At 39.9% G+C, this 18,233-nt stretch overlaps 2 protein-coding genes across 3 annotated transcripts; one reads left to right on the top strand and one right to left on the bottom strand.

Moving 5' to 3' along the window:
* Positions 1 to 1,037: 1,037 nt before the first annotated feature.
* On the bottom strand, positions 1,038 to 9,834 carry LOC130134887 (condensin-1 complex subunit CAP-D2-like). The gene is made up of 17 exons (XM_056302703.1): positions 9,563 to 9,834; positions 9,118 to 9,428; positions 8,657 to 8,817; positions 7,384 to 8,569; positions 7,070 to 7,261; positions 5,135 to 5,776; positions 4,826 to 5,002; positions 4,410 to 4,477; positions 4,045 to 4,267; positions 3,862 to 3,961; positions 3,643 to 3,758; positions 3,511 to 3,568; positions 2,996 to 3,147; positions 2,711 to 2,912; positions 1,813 to 1,974; positions 1,608 to 1,698; positions 1,038 to 1,226 (listed from the first exon to the last, which is right to left on the bottom strand). Exons 1-17 carry the CDS (start codon positions 9,693 to 9,695, stop codon positions 1,208 to 1,210), a joined length of 3,993 nt encoding a protein of 1,330 aa, XP_056158678.1. The 5' UTR covers positions 9,696 to 9,834; the 3' UTR covers positions 1,038 to 1,207.
* A 6,333-nt stretch (positions 9,835 to 16,167) lies between these two features.
* Positions 16,168 to 18,070, top strand: LOC130134922 (uncharacterized protein At5g39865-like). Of its 2 annotated transcripts, XM_056302925.1 has the most exons (2): positions 16,168 to 17,228; positions 17,364 to 18,070. In XM_056302925.1, the coding sequence occupies exons 1-2, from the start codon at positions 16,814 to 16,816 to the stop codon at positions 17,879 to 17,881; spliced, it is 933 nt and encodes a 310-aa protein (XP_056158900.1). In that variant the 5' UTR covers positions 16,168 to 16,813; the 3' UTR covers positions 17,882 to 18,070. The 2 variants fall into 2 exon arrangements, with proteins under 2 accessions (XP_056158900.1, XP_056158899.1); XM_056302924.1 differs by having other exon boundaries at positions 16,169 to 18,070.
* The last annotated feature ends 163 nt before the right edge of the window (positions 18,071 to 18,233 follow it).

Raw genomic sequence — 18,233 nt, forward strand, 5'->3', positions numbered from 1 at the left:
TTGAAATTATAGTCGATGATCACCCATTCGAGCTACACTGGAACGTCCCATGGTAAATTGTGCAAATCAACTTGATACCACCACCAATTTCAGTCAACCACGAAGGCATACTTGGCACTATGGCTTTGCCATCGAGAGTCTTGAAATTCATGCTATATCCAGCAATTTCATAGGGGTCGAAATCATACAGAAATTGAAAACCATTAGAGCACAGGTCAAATTCGAGATTGCATGTATATTGCATGTATTTCTCGCTTTGATTGTGGATATATTGATTGAGATATTATTTAATAAAGCTTATAAATAGGCTGATATATTCCTTATTAATGTATAAATGGCCGGCTGTGCATTAGGAGTCAAAGTCGGTGCACTTAAAAAGAATCCATCTTCTCCCCAAGGGATGCTAGTCCGAACCTAAACTATAATTATCATTATAAATAGTCTGGTTAATGAGCGTATGGGACATTTGTTAAATATGCTTGATGAGAAACAATTCGATTTCCAAATTTAGACAGAGTCTTTAATCTTCTTACTGTTGGGTAAACTTGAAGAGAAGTGACGAAAATCAGGAAAAGTAGAAAAAAGAGAGCATTAGAAAGTAAAATCTTGAATGAACTTGAATTTTAGATTATGTGGACCGATATCATCTAAATCATTAATCACGTGAATTTCATCATAAGGTCCAAATGATCAATGGTTCAACTGGACTTGGTCAACACGATCTATAAACCACGGACTGATTTTCCGTCCAGACCTATCCAACTCTGCTTGGGACATGGGACCTTCATGTTACCCTTTAAAAATCGCCTCGCGCCATTTTATCATACTCCATACCGCACCTAATCCCGCCCAATCTTAATCTACATGTCTTTTTTTCCCACTTATTTATTTAGGACTACTATTACATGTAAATCAATTACTTTGTTACAAAAGAAAGGGGAGGAACTTTTATTTCTATAGTATCACGATTTATATTGAGAGAGAGAACAATCAAAGATTAAGCAGTGAAGCCGATCGTTTTGCATTTTCATAGTTCTTTGGATCATTTCAATAGCAAAGGGAAACATCTCATGTTTACATACAGATACAGGCTACACAGTCGCATTGCAACAAACATTCCAAAAGAGGTCTTGCCACCAAGATGAGGGCTTCCCTCCAACCAAATTGTCCGACGCTGAAGACCGGATGGTGAAATGCTCCAATCAATTTACAACTCTTCTTTTGACCTGCAGATTCGAAAGCACATTAGATTGCAGTATAATTGTAAACACTAAAGTCATGGCTTGATTTCCTTGACAAAAGGAGATGAGCCAAGCCAGCTCACTCGAATCACACTGCCTCGGGACTTCTACATGAAACTTACAGGATATAGAAAAGGCATAAATTGACAGCACATAAAAAAAGAGCTACAGAATAGGAATTCAATATGATTTGGCTCCTTTTGTGCCCAAAAAGACTATAGTGAATTATCACCATATCAATGGAATAGCTTATGTTAACAATAAGTTCATTAGATTCGAACAATTCATGTGGGTATAAGCTGTGACCATCACATATAAGTATTTGCAGAAATGCAGGAACAGGAACTGAAAGAGTGCAAACTCTACCTTTGCTTTACCCTGAGATTCTTTCTTGTGGATGCGGAAGCACTGCTAGTTTTACCCCTAGTTTTGGCTTCCTTGGCTCTGGATTTGGACCCTGTATGTGCCACGTATATACATCCAATTGAATGTTAAAGACAAGGTACGCGGCTTATGTTATCGCAGGCAAAACGCAAACAAATTTAACTGAAAGCCAGATAGATTGCAGTACCTCTCAAAACAACTTTCGGTGATTGAATTTCCATGTCACCTGATTCTTGTTCTGTTACCTCACTGGAAGCACCAGAAGACTCTTCCGACTCACTGTTAGAATTCGGATTACCACTTGGAGATCCGTTGGTATCTTCTATTGATGTGTTAATAACTTCTCCCTCTGTACAGAATATAACAAAATGAAAAGTTATTTCCATATACAACTGTGCAGCAAAGCATCCAAGTCATGTTAATCCCCTTTATTCTCAGAAGGAGAAGAAATATATCATTTGTCCCAGTCATGAGATTTTCATGGATACAACGCTGCAAGATTACCAACAACAGTGGTGTATGGAACTATAAAAATATGCTTACTGAAACCGACATTCAAATGCAAGTTCATGGCATTCAAATTTTTTTTTGTTGCATTACTGAAACCGACATCGTCAATGTAGCAGAAACAAAACTTCAAGTTGCAAACCAAGTCTCACCTGGCTGACTTACTACCAAAATGATAATTGACAGGTGGACTTATCCAACCTTCTCATGATTTTGGCTCAATTAGGGAAGAACAGAGAAGCATATGCTAACTTCAACCACTAGTTAGACAACATGTTCAACTGGCAGTGGCCTCCATATTGTTCAATAATCAAGAATATACTTTATGAAATATTAGGGTGTTTAATTCTGGTCAACTGCAGCCATGATACTTTTAATAGGAGAACCACTACGCAAAGTGATCTGTTAATCCTTCTCTACCTAGGGCTTATTCAGCCTTTTAAAACTACGCTAACCTCGAAGATGCGTCAAGCTTTACGATATTGTCCTGAACTATTATGACAAAAATCTGACCAAACTTATATCATGCAGATATTTCTGTCTAAGTTGTAAGCTGTCCTAGATGCCCAAACACCAACCTTCAGTTGAGTCAAGTTCCACACCTTCCACTCCAGAACTACAAGATGACGTAAAGGTTTCCAAGCTACCCATCTTCTCTTGATGAGCCTGAGCATTTCTTGCAGTAACTTCTTGTTCCTTCTTCTCGGTATGGACCTTATTAAGTTTCTCTTCAAACTCCTCGAGACATGTTTTCAATTCTGGTTTGGCAAACTTCTTCCCCTGCTTCAAGCAAGGTGTACAAAGATATGAATAGCCAAACAGAAAACTATGGTACTAGAAGCAGATATTTTGCTAATAAGTACCTTGCTCAAAATGCTTTTAAAATGATCCATGACAGAGTCCTCGGCAAGCGCATGTTCATAAGTTTTAGATAGTTCAATGAGCTTTTTGAGTCCCTTTTCAGTAAAAGCCAGCTGAGAAAGACAATAAGAGATGCATTCCCATTGCCTAATATCTGCATCAGAACCACAGAGAATGATAAAAGGTTATCAAGTAATAAGAAATTTAAACCACCTCCCATCACCTATTTAAGTGCGAAGAAAATCAAGTTCCAGGTGATCTACTCCAAGAGCAGAACTGAGAGCAGGGAAAAGTTTCTCATAAAGATAAATGAGTCTCCACAACCTTCATGACTCTCTTGCCCGAATCAGGGATTCAACCGGTCAAATCATGCCACTTGGAACTCCAAAAGTGGAATACCATACAATGTACAATTATAATTTAACAGTTTACTCAAAGGCCAATTAAGATCACAATATGCCACAGCCTCTTCATTCCATAAAATTTACAAATAAAAAGCAAAATTTTTGGCACCCACCTGTCACTCCCCCAAACCTGTGGCATAGCTTCTCAACAAGAGCTTCCATTTGCTTGTCCTAACATTTCGAAAGATGGTAAATTCAATGTTTTGATGATAGAGAATCCTCTACATGAATTAAGCAAAGCAAACCTTCTTGATGGAACTGATCAAAAACTGCATAATGTTGCAGAAAGACTCTCTCTTCAAATTCTGGCTGGATAATTTGCCCAATATATCCGGAAGTAGATTGTATATTGGGTTGCTTCCTGCACCAAGGAGAGAAATATTATAAGAAGAAATTAAAAGGGAGTGACCATGTAATATCTTCAAAATTGTTATACATTTTATCAGCTGTATACCATAATTTACCTTTTTTAGACAATTCATTAAAAAATAGTTTAGCCAAACTTGAAATCCTGTCATCTTCATCTTCCAATCGCGCAGCCATTTCATTTATGTAACCTTTCACCTGGACAAGCAATGGCATTTCCAATCGTCATGAATCTGATAATACTTATATCATTGTAAATATTCCAGGAATCTGTCCTTTACCTTCATCATATCATTCAATATGAGATGGGAGAGCACAAGAACAGCATTCTTCCTAACAGATAGAGAAGGATCTCGTAACCGAGCATAGACGTTTTCAGTCCATGGTTCTAGTAAATTAGGAAATCGAACTGCCAAATCGCCAAGTGCTATGGTGCAGTTGGAACGAACAACCTCAGATGGTGAATTTTCAATGATGGTGAATAGAAGCTGGAGATTGGCATTGCTGGAATCATCATGAACAAAAGATGTGAGACCTAAGTGCATTTCTCTAGACAAACACACATGAGCAAGGACCATTTATAAACCCACAGACATGCCATCTTGAGAGAGAGAGAGAGAGAGAGAGAGAGAGAGAGAGTCAGTACCAAAAACTTGCATCTATTATCATAAACCGACATAAAGCAAGCATTCCGGATGCTTGTAATTCAGGATACTGAAAAAATAGAAAGGTCTTGTGAGTTTGCTGGGCAAATAGTAGACAAGAACGCATGATTAAAATGTTAAGCGTGCAATAAAACCATATGACGGCAAGTCCAGTCAAGCAATGGAGACAAGGAAGCAATTACAGTCCTCAATTCAAAGTAGAGTAAGCATGATAAGTCATTGCTTAGTTTAATTCATTCTTCAAGTGATAGGAGAAAGTTATGCTTGCAACAGAACAAACCAAACCCGAATATCAAATCTTAGTGATTCATAGAGCAAGAAGAACCCCAATCTACATATGATCTAACAAAGTGTTCATCAGATAAACAGAAACAAATATAACAAAATTATCAAGCACCTTTTGCATCAAACCAAAGTTTCTACAGAGCTTCGATAGGAAAGGTGCACAGCTTCCAATCAAATTTTTTACGGAGGAAGTGCCAGAAATGATTTCTGTCTCTGCTCTTTCGGCTAGTGAATCAAGGAATGCATCCTCGGAAGCTGCCAGACCAAGTTCAGCATTGATGCCATTTTCCTGGAGGAGACAAATGAGAAGCTCTCAATCACAAATGAGAAGCTCTCAATCACAAAAGACTCAAGGTTTCGAGTGTACATTCAATATTATTGCCATCCAATCCTTCAAAATCACATCTGTGGTGTATCTCACCTTATGTTTCTCTCCGAGTGCCACACCATCAATTTCAGCTTTCTCCTTTTTGGATCTCTGTTTTCTGATTTTCCGAGCACAGATTTCAATATATACCAGTTGGTTCATAGCAACGTGACTGACAACGAAAAGAAATTTACTTAGTTTGGCTACTTGAATCGTTGTAAGGCTACTTGTGCTACAATTCTCAATATCTTTCTGTATTTCATCTCCTCCACACACATCAAACACAGAATTGAGAGATTTTTTGACCAGTTCAGCTGCCAAAGTTTCTGGTGATGAGTGAAGTGTATATATGGCACCTATTGCTTTATCAGCAGCAGCATACCATATCTTCTCTGGTAGCCAAAAACCAGTGACCAAGCTTTCTAAAATACCAAACAACCTACTACCATTACTCGTCACAAGTCTTCTCTTGTCCTCTTCAGACAATCTTTGAATAGCTATGCATGCTGTTCTTGCAAGTAAAGGTTCCAGTTTTGCCCAGCGTCCAAATCCAATATCAATGATGTCTTGAATGTGAGAGCCGAGGATGCCAGCAGATGACTTTGCTGCCATGCCAAGCACAGATAAAGCACCGCGACTTTGTTCTGCAGTAGTTCCATTGACATTAAAGCAAAAGAAATCCCACAAAGCAGAAACCTGCAAGTAGGTCTCATTAATTTATGATTCCTTAAGGGGAAGAGGTTGCAGAAAAGATAGTCTCACATAAGAATTTTTCAAGCAATGCAATTGAACAACATATGGGCCATTTTACTTTCCACATTCAATCATTAGCTCTTTTACAGAATTATAACCAAACATTACTCAATACTTCTACAAGTAAATGAAAGACAGTCTTTATGACAGAGGAAAGATCAAGCCATCTTTCACCAGTTGGAAATGGAAACAGTTAATGATTATGGAATCTGTAGCCTCAAAGGAGACGCAATGAAAATGTAAAGCCAATACTCAGCGAACCAAAGCCTAAAAACGGCCAGTCTTTTCTTTTGCTTTCTTAATATGAATGGCCAATCTGCTTCTTGCCTGTATCCAGATTCTGATTTCAAATCTGGATAGATAGATAGATAGAGGGCTCAAAACCATAAACTATTGCTGGATACCCAAAAGTATACTGCTTTAACAATTAACTATTGTAATTATAAGTTGCCAATCACCGCCACTTTTTTTTACTCCTCCTGGAATTAATTCAAATTAGCATAAAAGAGTACATCAAAATGGTCATGCTGGTCCTAATGCTAATTAACATGCAGTACTGCATTTGCTAGACTTATGCTATGGACCTAAAGTGTAGGCTTTTGTTAAGCTTATTACTCTTAAACAAATTGCTAACTGTACTGCTTCCGGAGCCAATCAATTCATAAGATATGTGAAAATTCTACGCAACGTCAAGATAATGGAATAATCTACATATGCCACAGTAAGAACGCAGAAGTTCATGGAAAAACTTAAAAAGCCATGCTTCCACAGATGACTAACCCAAAGGTTTATTCGCTACCCACCCATGTTAACGAGAAAAAGGAAGAAGGAACAAGTAATAGTATGCAACTAAGCAACCTAGATGCTAATCTGGAGTCATCAGCCTGATGTATCTTTAGCAGTTACAATAATATTAATAATAATTATAGCAATCCTAGTAGGAGTAGTAATGGTAGTAGTAAGAGTAATAAGATGATGATGATGATACTCCACCACTGTGTCCTGTTATTGCTATAAAGATTCTTCAAGAGTTCAACTACAACCATTTCACTAGTCCAAATGAATCATTATGATCTATCATAAGCAGCCACAAACTGGTAAACTGAATTTAACTAGAAGACACGATAACTGCTTCTAGTTTTCGTGACAAAAAGGAGTGGAATTAAATTGCAATTACTCTACTATAATTCTCAACATCTAGATAAAAAGTCTACAGAGCTGAGAGAATGAACATACCATAGCGGTTGTTATATCTCCTTTTGATACCAGGGCGCCAATAATGAATTCCAGAGCAGCTAGATCACCTATGTTAGAGTCAACAGCTAGACTGACTAAATTTTTGGCTGTCTCTACTGGGTTTTTCCTTACGTAAATTGTAATAAAGGCATTCTCCACAGCTTCATAGATGGATTTGTCCGGAGAAAACGCCTAAAAGATAGTAAGTATAAGACTATAAATGTCAAGTTCATTAAAAAGCTGGTTCCACATTATTTATACCAAACCACCAGCTTTTCCGTAATTTCAAAACAATAATGAGGATAGAAGTTTACCAATGGCAACATCTTACGCAAGCAGGCTTCCGAGCCATCAATCTGGAACTGTCTGCACCTCATCAACAACAGTATAGTGTTCTCGACATCGGTAGCAGAGGATGAAGCCATCAATTGTACAAGGTTCGGCATCGTGGCTGATACACACTTAGAAAATCTCAATCCAGCTTCAAGAGATGCAACCAAGGCTCTGGTCTGTTCCAAGTTGCCAACATCTGGCACAGAACTATCTTTATTAGTGACCACATCTTCCATATGGGGGAAACAACTATCAGGTAAGCTATTTTGTTGTTCCTCAGACATAGTTTTAGCATTGCAATCTTCAATTTCTCCATCAGCATTGCATTTATCATCAGGTGGTAAACCATTAGTTTCACCATTTTCATGGATAGTGGGTTCAAGCTCATCCAGCTTCTTCTTGTAATGCTCCAGTGTAGTTTCAAACGAAGCTATTCTAAGCTGCGGACCAAAAGGGTTATGCTGCAACATCGTGATAAGTAAGTTTAATGCTGATTTTCTGACAATGGCACTCTTATCCTCCAATCTTCCAGCAGCAACAGTTGCAACCTCATTCCATACTCCGATTGTAACAGAATGCTCTTCACAGAGCTCACCCCAGACCTGAAGTACTCGACTTCGAGTGTAAGCTGAGACATCCCTACACCTTTCCAGCAAGATTTCCAGCATAGCTTGCTTTGCTCGAAGGCGGACAGATTGAGAACTAACCTCACCCTCGACCTCTTTGAAAGCTTTTGCAACCAGCTTTCCTAAAACTCCAACTAGAGCATTTCTTATCTTATAAGATTCCCCACCAAAATGTGATACAAGTACTCCAATGTTGGTCGATATCAACTTTGGCATCCTGTCAGCCAGTTCAACTAGAAAACGTCCAACATTTTCAGCTCCTACAGTGTCCTTAACATAGTCTTTTGGATTGGTCCTTCCAATCTCTCTTATTAGAGAACTGGCCAAGCTACCATCGGCATATTTTCTCTCAGCCCCTGCGACCGCCTCAGCCATGTGGGTGACAACAAAATCATATTTGTGAATCAGATGCATGATTGAGGCACACGATTGTGCTACATAATGGTATTTGCTGGCACAACTCCCAATGATACGACAGAGAGCATCTTTCGCCTCGGGGTCTTTCAAGAGTGAAGCATTCTCAAACATTGAGAACGTATTTCTACAATTACCAGAAACAAAGTTCAATCCATAAGAAAAAACCAAAAGATAGATTTAAAGGAATTAACTTGCCAGTTTCAGCACATACTTTGCAACAAAAGACAGGTAATTTTCATCTGGATCCGATGATCCAAAGAGCAACGAAAGGTTGACCTCTAAGGAGTTAGCAATTAGATTTAGCACCCGTCCCCTCTGTTGTTCCCAGTTCCAAGAGTTTAGAGGTTGTTTCTTCCTTGCGGTTGCCGTCACCTGAACCCACGATCCAAAACCTCACTAAAATTCTCACATGATAATAATCCCATTTGCAAGCAAAATAACACACATAATGTTTGTATGACACTAGTGGCGATATTTGACAACCTTCTTGTACATGAGTGGAATGGGCGCGACAAGTCAATTAAGGCAAACAGGAGCTCCAAACGGGTAATCATGAAATATGATGGAAAGGGAGTTTGCTAATTCAAAGAAAGTAACCAGAGACACTTAATCAGCTCAATGTGCTTGCCCATCGGATGTTATCCTCTAATTTCAAAAGACGAGCAATGATACCTTCGAATTGTTGCCGGAGCTAATGCTCGACTCCTCGGCAAGCACAATGCTAAGCAGGAAGAACGTGTAAATCTTAAAGGCGTTGCGGTGCGAACCGACGCGATCCAGGATCATGCCGTCGTCATCCTGGCGCGAGAGCGAGTCGACGTTCGGGAGAAGCACGCTGAGATTCGACCTGAGGCTCTCGGCGACGTTGAGCTTGCAGGACGGGGCGAGGCCGGAGAAGCTGCGGACCAGCGAGTACACGCGGTCGAACACGTCCTGCTCCTCCACGCAGAACAGCTCCTTGTCGGAGAGATCGAACGACACGCCTGCCCACGGGACACTCAAAAGGGGTTAACAAACCCTCGCGAGCAACAAAAGCACGCCTGCACCAGCACCAGCACCAGCACCACGGCGGGAGTTTAACTCGCCGTCGGTTGCGGTGCGCGAGTTTGAAGCGAACCTTTGACGAATTCTTCGAGTTCGGAGGAGCGAAGCGAGGCGATGTCGACGGGGTTCTGCGCGCAGAGCCGATTGTCTTCGGGGTCCTCCTCGAGGGCCTGCAGATTCGGGGGGAAGACGAAGGGAGGAGCCATCGTCGCCGCTCGCCGGAGGAGGAATTGCGAGAGTTGTTTCTCGTCCTCGTCGCTTGTTGTTGTTGCTGAGATTTTGCTCACTGGTCGTCCATGGCCGAACCTGCAACTTTTCAAAATGCGGGATGGGGCCTTGAGAGGAGCGGGAAACGGGAGGAGATGCGAGATGCGAATTTGTCGGGTCGGGGTCGGTTCGGGTCGGGGCGATCCTCATGTCATGGCCCATGGCCCATGGGCTCTCTCGTGGCCCATGGAGGATTTCGGGTTTTGGAGTGCATGACGACGGGTCGGGTTCTACCTTAAACATAAAAAGAAATACTCGGTAGACATGGGGAGGGTTTTGGGCCTTTCGGCGTGGTCAAGGGTATTTTTGTCTTTCTAAATTGGGTTTTTAGTCTAGATTTGTAAATTACATATTTCAAATATTATATATGCAAGGGTGAAAAGCTGAAAGCAGATATTGGACATAAATTTATTGTATGAATGCTATTTCAGTCTTAAATTTTTCAATTTTGCCAAGTGAATTCTTTATTTTTGTAGAAAATTTCAATGCAGATGACTGAATCATCACATCAACATTAGAATTTCGTGTAAAGGTTTTAAAATTCAATTGTCAAAATGAGTACCTTCCTCCATCTTCATCAAGAGATCCGATAGTAGGGCCTCCTTCTAGATATCCCTCGTAGAATTTTTCTTGCTCAGACCATTTCCTCTCGCGCCGGGATGGTCTATCATCCATCTCATTATTTGGAGTATTTGTGTAAAGAGTTTCTTGACAATCAAGATCCTGGAAATAATATCCTGTTCGAGGATCCTCGTAATGATGGATTGGTCTCTCTTCTTTGTCGAAAAATTCTATCAGAGCTTAGAATTGAATTGGTATCCGATATCTGTAAAATATTGAGATTGATTGGGTGATGGTGCTGCATGAAAACCATTCCGGTTCTCGTCTAGAACCGGTTTTTTTGTTCCTGAATCGCTTTGGACCGAAACCCGTTTGGTAACGCAATTTCATTTTTTCTATTTCGGGACAAGTTTGCTTCCAAAACTGATTCTGAAACCATAAATGAGAACAAAAAAAAAGTTGGTTTTTCATTTCTGGAACAAAAGTGAGAACCATTTATGAGGAATTCATTTTCTTCAACACACATATTCATATGGAAGTCACGATCTTTGAGGTGATAAAAAAAGCAAAAAAATCAAAATTTCAAAACTTACAGAATGGTTTAGAATCATGGCTATCCCACTTTATTGAAATTTAAATTTTTTAGGTACCGAAAAAAATAAATAAAAATAAAAAATTCAAAATTTCACAAAATGGCTTAGAAAACCTATGGCCACCCACTTTGAGCAAAATTTAATTTTTTTAGTTGCCAAAAAAAATAAAAAATTCTAAAATTTAAAAACTTCACAGAATATCTTAGAATACCTGTGGCCACCCAATTTGAGCGAAATTTTATTTTTTTTAGGTGCCAAAAAAAATCAAAAAAAAAAACAAAAAATCAAAAAATTCAAAACTTCACAGAATGGCTTAGAATACTTGTGGTCATCCACTTTGAGTGAAATTTAAATTTTTTTAGGTGCCGAAAAAAATAAAAAAATAAAAAATTTCAAAACTTCACAGAATAGCTTAAAATACATGTGGCCACCCACTTTGGGTGAAATTTAAATTTTTTATATGCCAAAAAAAATAAAAATAAGCAAAAAATTAAAAATTTCAAAACTTTACAGAATGGCTTAAAATATCTGTGGCCACCCACTTTGAACGAAATTTTATTTTTTTAGATGCCGAAAAAAATAAAAAAAAGAAAAAAATTTCAAAACTTCACAAAATGGCTTAGAATACCGGTGGCCATCCACTTTAATGAAATTTAAATTTTTTAGGTGCTTGAAAAAATAAAAAAATAAAAAACTTCACATAATTGCTTAGAATACCCGTGCCACCCACTTTGAGTGAAATTTAATTTTTTTAGGTGTCGAAAAAAAAATAAAAATAAGCAAAAAGAAAAATTTTCAAAACTTCGCAGAGTGGCTTAGAATACATGTGGCCATCCACTTTGAGTGAAATTTAATTTTCTTTAGGAACCAAAAAAAATAAAAAAAAATAAAAAATACCATTTGGGCATCTAAAAAAAATTAAATTTTACTCAAAGTGGGTGGCTAGAGGTATTGTAAGTCATTTTGTGAAGTTTTGAAATTTTTGATTTTTTATGTTTTTTTCACCTAAAAAATTTAAATTTCACTCAAAGTGGATGGCCACATGTATTCTAAGTCATTCGTGAAGTTTTGAAATTTTTGATTTTTACTTTTTTTTCACCTCCAAAATTAAAATTTCACTCAAAGTGAGTGGCCAGTGTATTCTAAGCCATTCTGTAAAGTTTTGAAATTTTTGAGTTTTTGAATTTTTTGGGCACCTTAAAAAATTTAAATTTCACTTAAAGTGGGTGGCCACATGTATTCTAAACTATTCTGTGAAGTTTTGAAATTTTTGATTTTTTGATTTTTTTTGGGCACCTAAAAAATTTTAAATTTCACTAAAAATGGGTGGCCACAGGTATTCTAAGCAATTTTGTGAAGTTTTGAAATTTTTTATTTCTTGATTTTTTTTTGAAAAAATTCAACAAATTTCCTATTTTCCCGAAATCTAAATTTTTTTTTATTTTCTCGAAATTTTGATGATTTTTTCTGGAATTTTTCAATTTTTTGGGATTTTCTGAATTTTTTTAAAGATTTTTATGAATTTTTCGGATTTTTTATTCCATTTCTAAAAAAATGAATTTTTGTTCCTGGAAATAGAATTTTCTGTTGTTTATCAAACGGGTTTTTATTTCGGGAAATAGAAATTTTGTCTTTGTTATCAAACGGGTTTGTTGCAGAAATAGAAATTTTTTGTCATTATCAAACGGGTTTTTTTTCTCAGAAACTCATCCAGGAACCAGAAATAGAAAAATTTATTTCTGGTTCAGGAACTCATTCCGGAACAGAATGGTTATCATTCGCTACTTGCTGTAAATTGAGATGTCTTCGAAATTCGAGGCCCAAACCGGGAAAGGTAGGCCCAATCAACAAATCATATCCGTTCACCTCACCAGCGGCAGCGAACGCGGTTTTCCAGTTCATCTACTCCGACTGCGACCGGAGCGTTGAATACTTCGAAGCTTCAAAGCTGCTGGTGCAGCCGGTGCTTCTTCTCCTCTCTCGCCGGACGTTCTCGCGGGAGGAAAACCCGGATCGCTCCGCTCGCTGGGCCCTCTCCGATCCCGAAGAAGCTGGAGGGTCGAACATCGCCATGGCGGTGCCATGGGGTACGACTCTGTGGGTGGCGAGGCTGGTGTGGGTAGCCCTCCGGGGCTGGCTCTCCTCCTGCCTCACCGTCGCCGACGACGTCGCCTCCTCCATCCGCACCGGCGACATCGGCCCTTTCCACGTCGGCTGATCCCGGCTCCGCGGGAGCGATCTCTGGTTCGTCTCGCTTATTCCTTTCTTTCTAGTCAAGCTCGTGCGGTCGTCTCTGCTGTCTGAGTTCGTGTTCGTCGGTTTCTGGTCGAGCCGGACCGGCGACTTCCTCGTTAACTCAGCGCTCGAATCATCATCATCATGATCATTTCAACGAGCTATGCGTGTGAACTGTGCAGGATGCGCTTTGAGTAATTTTGGTGTTAAGGATGAATTTTGCGCGGTGTCGTCAATGCTAGTGGTATCGCATTAGTCGTTCCTGTAATTATTTGCTCGATCATTGGAATCTTATCTCGAGCTGATTGCGATTATATCTCCATTTTCCCGGTGGTAAAAGTGGGAGGATAGTCTCCTCTTTAGACTTTAGGGGTTGGAGTGGTAAAGGAATGTGTTTGGAGCGGAATGAGAAACTGGAGATCGCCTCCATTTGCCGGCCCCGGTGAAGACACAATTCAGCATTCCTGTCATCAAGCAAGGCCATTTTTTTTCTCTTTGATTATCACAGTATCCATACAAAAGGGTCCAAACAAATGGAGAATGAAAGACTGCCATAGAATAAGAACCGAGTATGCTCTTGCGCATATTATGTAGACAATTCTTTTCTCAGCTGAGGGATCAAATGGGGGAATAAGGTGGTTAGTACAGATTCTGGTTTGCTAAATCTAAAATATATTAGGTAGCGTAGATGTAATGCGACTCAGTGAGAAACAGTCTCGGCTGATTGTGATCACGAGGGAGGATGTTCTTGTTGAAATGATTGAAGGAAATGAAAAAGATGGAAGAAAAAGGATAGGCCCTGAGATTTTACCTAAAGTACACATTGCCTAAGCGAGCGGTTCGGGCTTTAACGTTCCTTAAGAGAGGCTGACACCTAGCTTTGACTGTCAATTGCAACTCTGAACATTTGCTTGCAGTTCGTTGGTGTTGTATAAATCTACTTGAGAACCTTGTTCACATGGTGAGCACACTACAAGGTGATGCTTGCCTTTTTCAACCTTGTGAATATTTGCCGACCGTCGGGAGCCTATATTAGCCAGTAAACACAGGAAACAAAGTGAGGCATTGAGAGTTTTAAATTTTCACAACTCTACAGTGGAAAGTCTTGAGGACTGGGTCATTGATTGGTAATCAAACAGTTCATATGACATGCTTCTGGAAAAAAAAAGGAAGAGTTGCCGTGCAAGTTAATTGCCTAAAGTGGTTCTGCTTTTGGTGCTTTTAATGTGTCAAGGATTGGTTTTCTATGGGCCTAATCTACATCTGTAACTAAGAGTATTAGTCCCCAGTCCTTTTAATTTTGCCCTGACATTCCCTTTTCATTTACTTCATCTCTTCTCTTGGAGGAATACACGTATTTTGAAAAGATTTACTTATTGCTCTAGTTAAGTGCAGTAGTCCTCTGGCCATGTCTAAATGGATAGAGTTACTGGTTTGCACAAAATGAGTGTACTATAAGGATTACAAGTCTTCTTTATCCGTGCCCAAAAAGATTTGCTCACACCCCGAAAGTCTCTGACTATGATGTTGCAAACTGAGGCCTTTGTTAGAATTTTGCTTGTGGATTAGAAAGAAAAAACTGTTCTTTATTTGGTTCTGCAGCAGAGTTTTATGTTTTCAGCATGTAGCTGATATTCTACTCTGATTTTGCAGATTAAACTGAATAAAAAAGACGACAATATGCCGTATGAATTTGGATAAGTGCAATGCCGTGGACTTCAGAGAATTACTTTGCCCGTAGCTCTGTAAAGTGGGTGCGGTTGAGATTGAAAGCAGTTGACAAGTGACTTTTAATTGGATAGGTGTGATATATTTTGATTGTGTTGGTTCAGTTGGCTGGTGGTGTAACTGGTTCTGTTATAGCTCTGTTCTTGCGTTTCATCAAGCCATCAGATGTTGCTTAAGCACTTGGCATCTTCAAAATTGAAGGGTGCTCTGTACGATGGGGCCCTCTATCTGATGTGGCCCCATGGGCAGAGGACAAAGTTTTTGATTGTACACGGGTGAGATTTTGATGAATTCTGGAAGTTTGATCATCTTTGATCTCCACCTTATTCTACTATGTACCTCTTCCCTTTGAGTTTGATATCTCCATTTCCCTCTTAAGCTGACGATAGTTTTCTTTTGACATTTTGGTTTCCTTTCTATGATACAAAAAGGAGAACTATATATACGAACCGTGAAATGCTTTGTTCACTGTTTATATATTTGCACATGGTATCATGTTGTCTGCTGTGAATCATGGGCTCATCCATCGTCTCTGTGATCCTGATTTTGTGCGTTTATACATTCCTCGAAATCAAGAGTAAAAGATTTCATAAAACGAATGTTATATCAAGCAAAAGATTATCTTTTAGGAGCAGACATTAGCAGTTGATTACTGTGCTTAATACCTGGACCTGCATTTTCGCAATGTGAATGCGTGACTAGCAAATTTGAAGGACTATTGCCTAATTCGTGACAATTTGAAAGGAAAGTGAGCCAGAGTGTGGCAAAGGATTGCACGAGTAGAAGTTAATGACCGAAACAATTCGATAATACATTCTCCACCGCCTTCTGACCTTTCCGGTCTGTCAAATGTCGATGTTTTCTCTGAGATCGAATGCGACTTCATACGTGTTGTCACGTGGTTATAACATGCAGCTTTCCCCAATTGCCAAGGAGATGACAACTATCCGTCACCATCATATGACCAGTGCACCATATGCCCCATTACATCAAAGCTTGTTTGCTTTCAAAGTTGGGGGTGTGGGGGCTCTCATCATCACAGAAAGATAAGAACCATCCTTTATCACCAACGACCAGGACAACGCCCCGGATAAAAGATCAAGCTGGTGTCTTGCGTTCTTATTGGGCACTTTGGACCAATTTGTCACATGATTATGCACACAAAAGTGCAGGTCTCTTCCGATTGGAAGAATCACAGCACGTTTTATTTTTTTGGCTTTTGTGGGCATCTGCACCAAATCGTCAAGAGTAGCTGTGAAGTTCATTATAGTTGGGTGACAACCATTTCTGTTCAAACTGAGAGCTATGTGTAACCTACCAATGGCGACATAACCACAATAACTACCTAAGAGAAGACAAATTCCCTTAGGAATCCTCCAACCTAATTAAATAACATACATTCAAGCCATCATTTGCACATACTGTGTACTTGGGTTGCTTCGACTCCGATCTAGAGGGTCTCATTCGATTAATGGAAACACCTAATAGAACAGACCAAAATCCAATTCCCCTGTTTACAAAAACCTTCCAGAACAAAACCTTAGAAGCACATTCCAATCTAGCAAGCTTTCTGGGGAGTGCCCATACCCAACTTCAGCAATGATTCAAGCAAACTCCAATAACCGCATTATTAATGTCTACCAGCTTTAGTTTATCATCCTCCTTCAACGATTCTTGAGAGGTCCCTCTCACCAACAATTCACCATCTCTCCCCACTCTCTGCAGACTCTTCTAAGCCTCACACTAGCACTGATGCTCTCCCAATGCTTCTCTCTCTAGAAGCAAGCACAGCTCAGAAGAACCAGAAATTGCAGTGAGAGAACCAAAAGGCATAATTGAGAGAGAGAGAGAGAGAGAGAGAGAGAGAGAGAGAGAGAGAGAGAGAGAGAGAGAGCAAGAAAAAAAGAAGGTAGACACTATACCATTTCTGGCAACCATTCATGGGATGCATTGTCTCAAGATCCAACACTCCCACCGCCACACACCCTGAAATCCCCCATTTCTCTCCGTTTGATTCTGCATTTTCTCCATATTCTTCACCATCACCAGCCAAAGCAAGAACTGTTTCTCTTGCAACTCCTCTTGTCCACCACCCGCCAATCAAGAAAGGTGACACCCACCATTTGGTCTCTCTGACATCCAGCACCTATGGTTCTCTCCTCCTCATTGACCCCCAGAACACCAGATTGAACATCCAGAATCTGTCTGAGCAGAAGCATTTACCACCTCCTCAGACTCCCCAAAAAATGGCTGAGCCTCAAACTCATGTGGAAGATTCGAATGACGCCCCATCACCGGATTCCGTCATCAACACCTGGGAGCTCATGGATGGTCTAGATGACTGCGATTACGATGGTGAGAACTTCAGGATGTCTGCTTCTTCCATTTCATGCAAGGCTTCAGATTGCAATGGCTATGAGAAGAAAACAGTTAACTCCACAAAATCGTATGAAATTCCAGCTAAGATCAGTGGCAATCGTGAAATGACAGTCGGTCCAATGGTGGGATTCAAGGATCATTCTCCCCCATCCAACGACAAAAATTCTTCATTAGGCAGAGAAGATAGGGTAGTTCTGTACTTCACCAGCTTGAGAGGAATCAGAAAGACTTACGAGGACTGTCGTGCCGTCAGAATGATATTCAGGGGCTTGAGAGTGGCTTTAGATGAGAGGGACATTTCAATGGACTCTTCCTACAAAAAGGAATTGCAAAGCAAGCTCAAAGGCAAGGCACCGAGTCTGCCTCAGGTCTTCATAAGAGAAAACCACATTGGCGGTGCGGAGGAGATCAGGCAGCTCAATGAAAATGGAGAATTGGCGAAGCTTTTGGAGGGATTCGAAGCGAGTGATGTCGGGTTCATTTGCAAGACATGCGGGGAAGCAAGGTTCGTGCCCTGCCCTAGTTGTAGTGGGAGCAGGAAGGTGTTCGATAAGGACGACAAAAGATTCAGAAGGTGCATGGATTGCAATGAGAATGGATTGATTCACTGCCCTAGCTGCTGCTCCTGAAAGCCGAATTCTGGAATCTTTTACTATTGCAAGACCAGCAACTTTCTTGTGCTATAACATCCATGCCAACGAGTTCCTCCAGATGGGGTTCCTTTTCTTCGAAAAGTTGCTGTTTCGAACTGTCTTATCTGCATTAGTTTCTTTCCTCCATGAATAAAAGTGAAATAAAGGAAAGATTCTTTGTGTTCATGATGAATGTTATTTCACATTCTTACTCCTTTCTTTCCTGGGACTGCACTGCTTTCTTTGCCGATGTCTCCATGGACAGCTTGAATTGATCACGTATATAGGTCAACCATGCATCCTTGTTCACCTTTTCTTTTCGACTGTCTTGCTTTAGTTGCCTAGCGAG

The sequence above is a fragment of the Syzygium oleosum genome, unplaced genomic scaffold (genome assembly GCF_021117445.2).
Source record: "Syzygium oleosum isolate NSW1041296 unplaced genomic scaffold, Sole_v2.1 Sole_v2.25, whole genome shotgun sequence".
NCBI classification, from domain to species: domain Eukaryota; kingdom Viridiplantae; phylum Streptophyta; class Magnoliopsida; order Myrtales; family Myrtaceae; genus Syzygium; species Syzygium oleosum.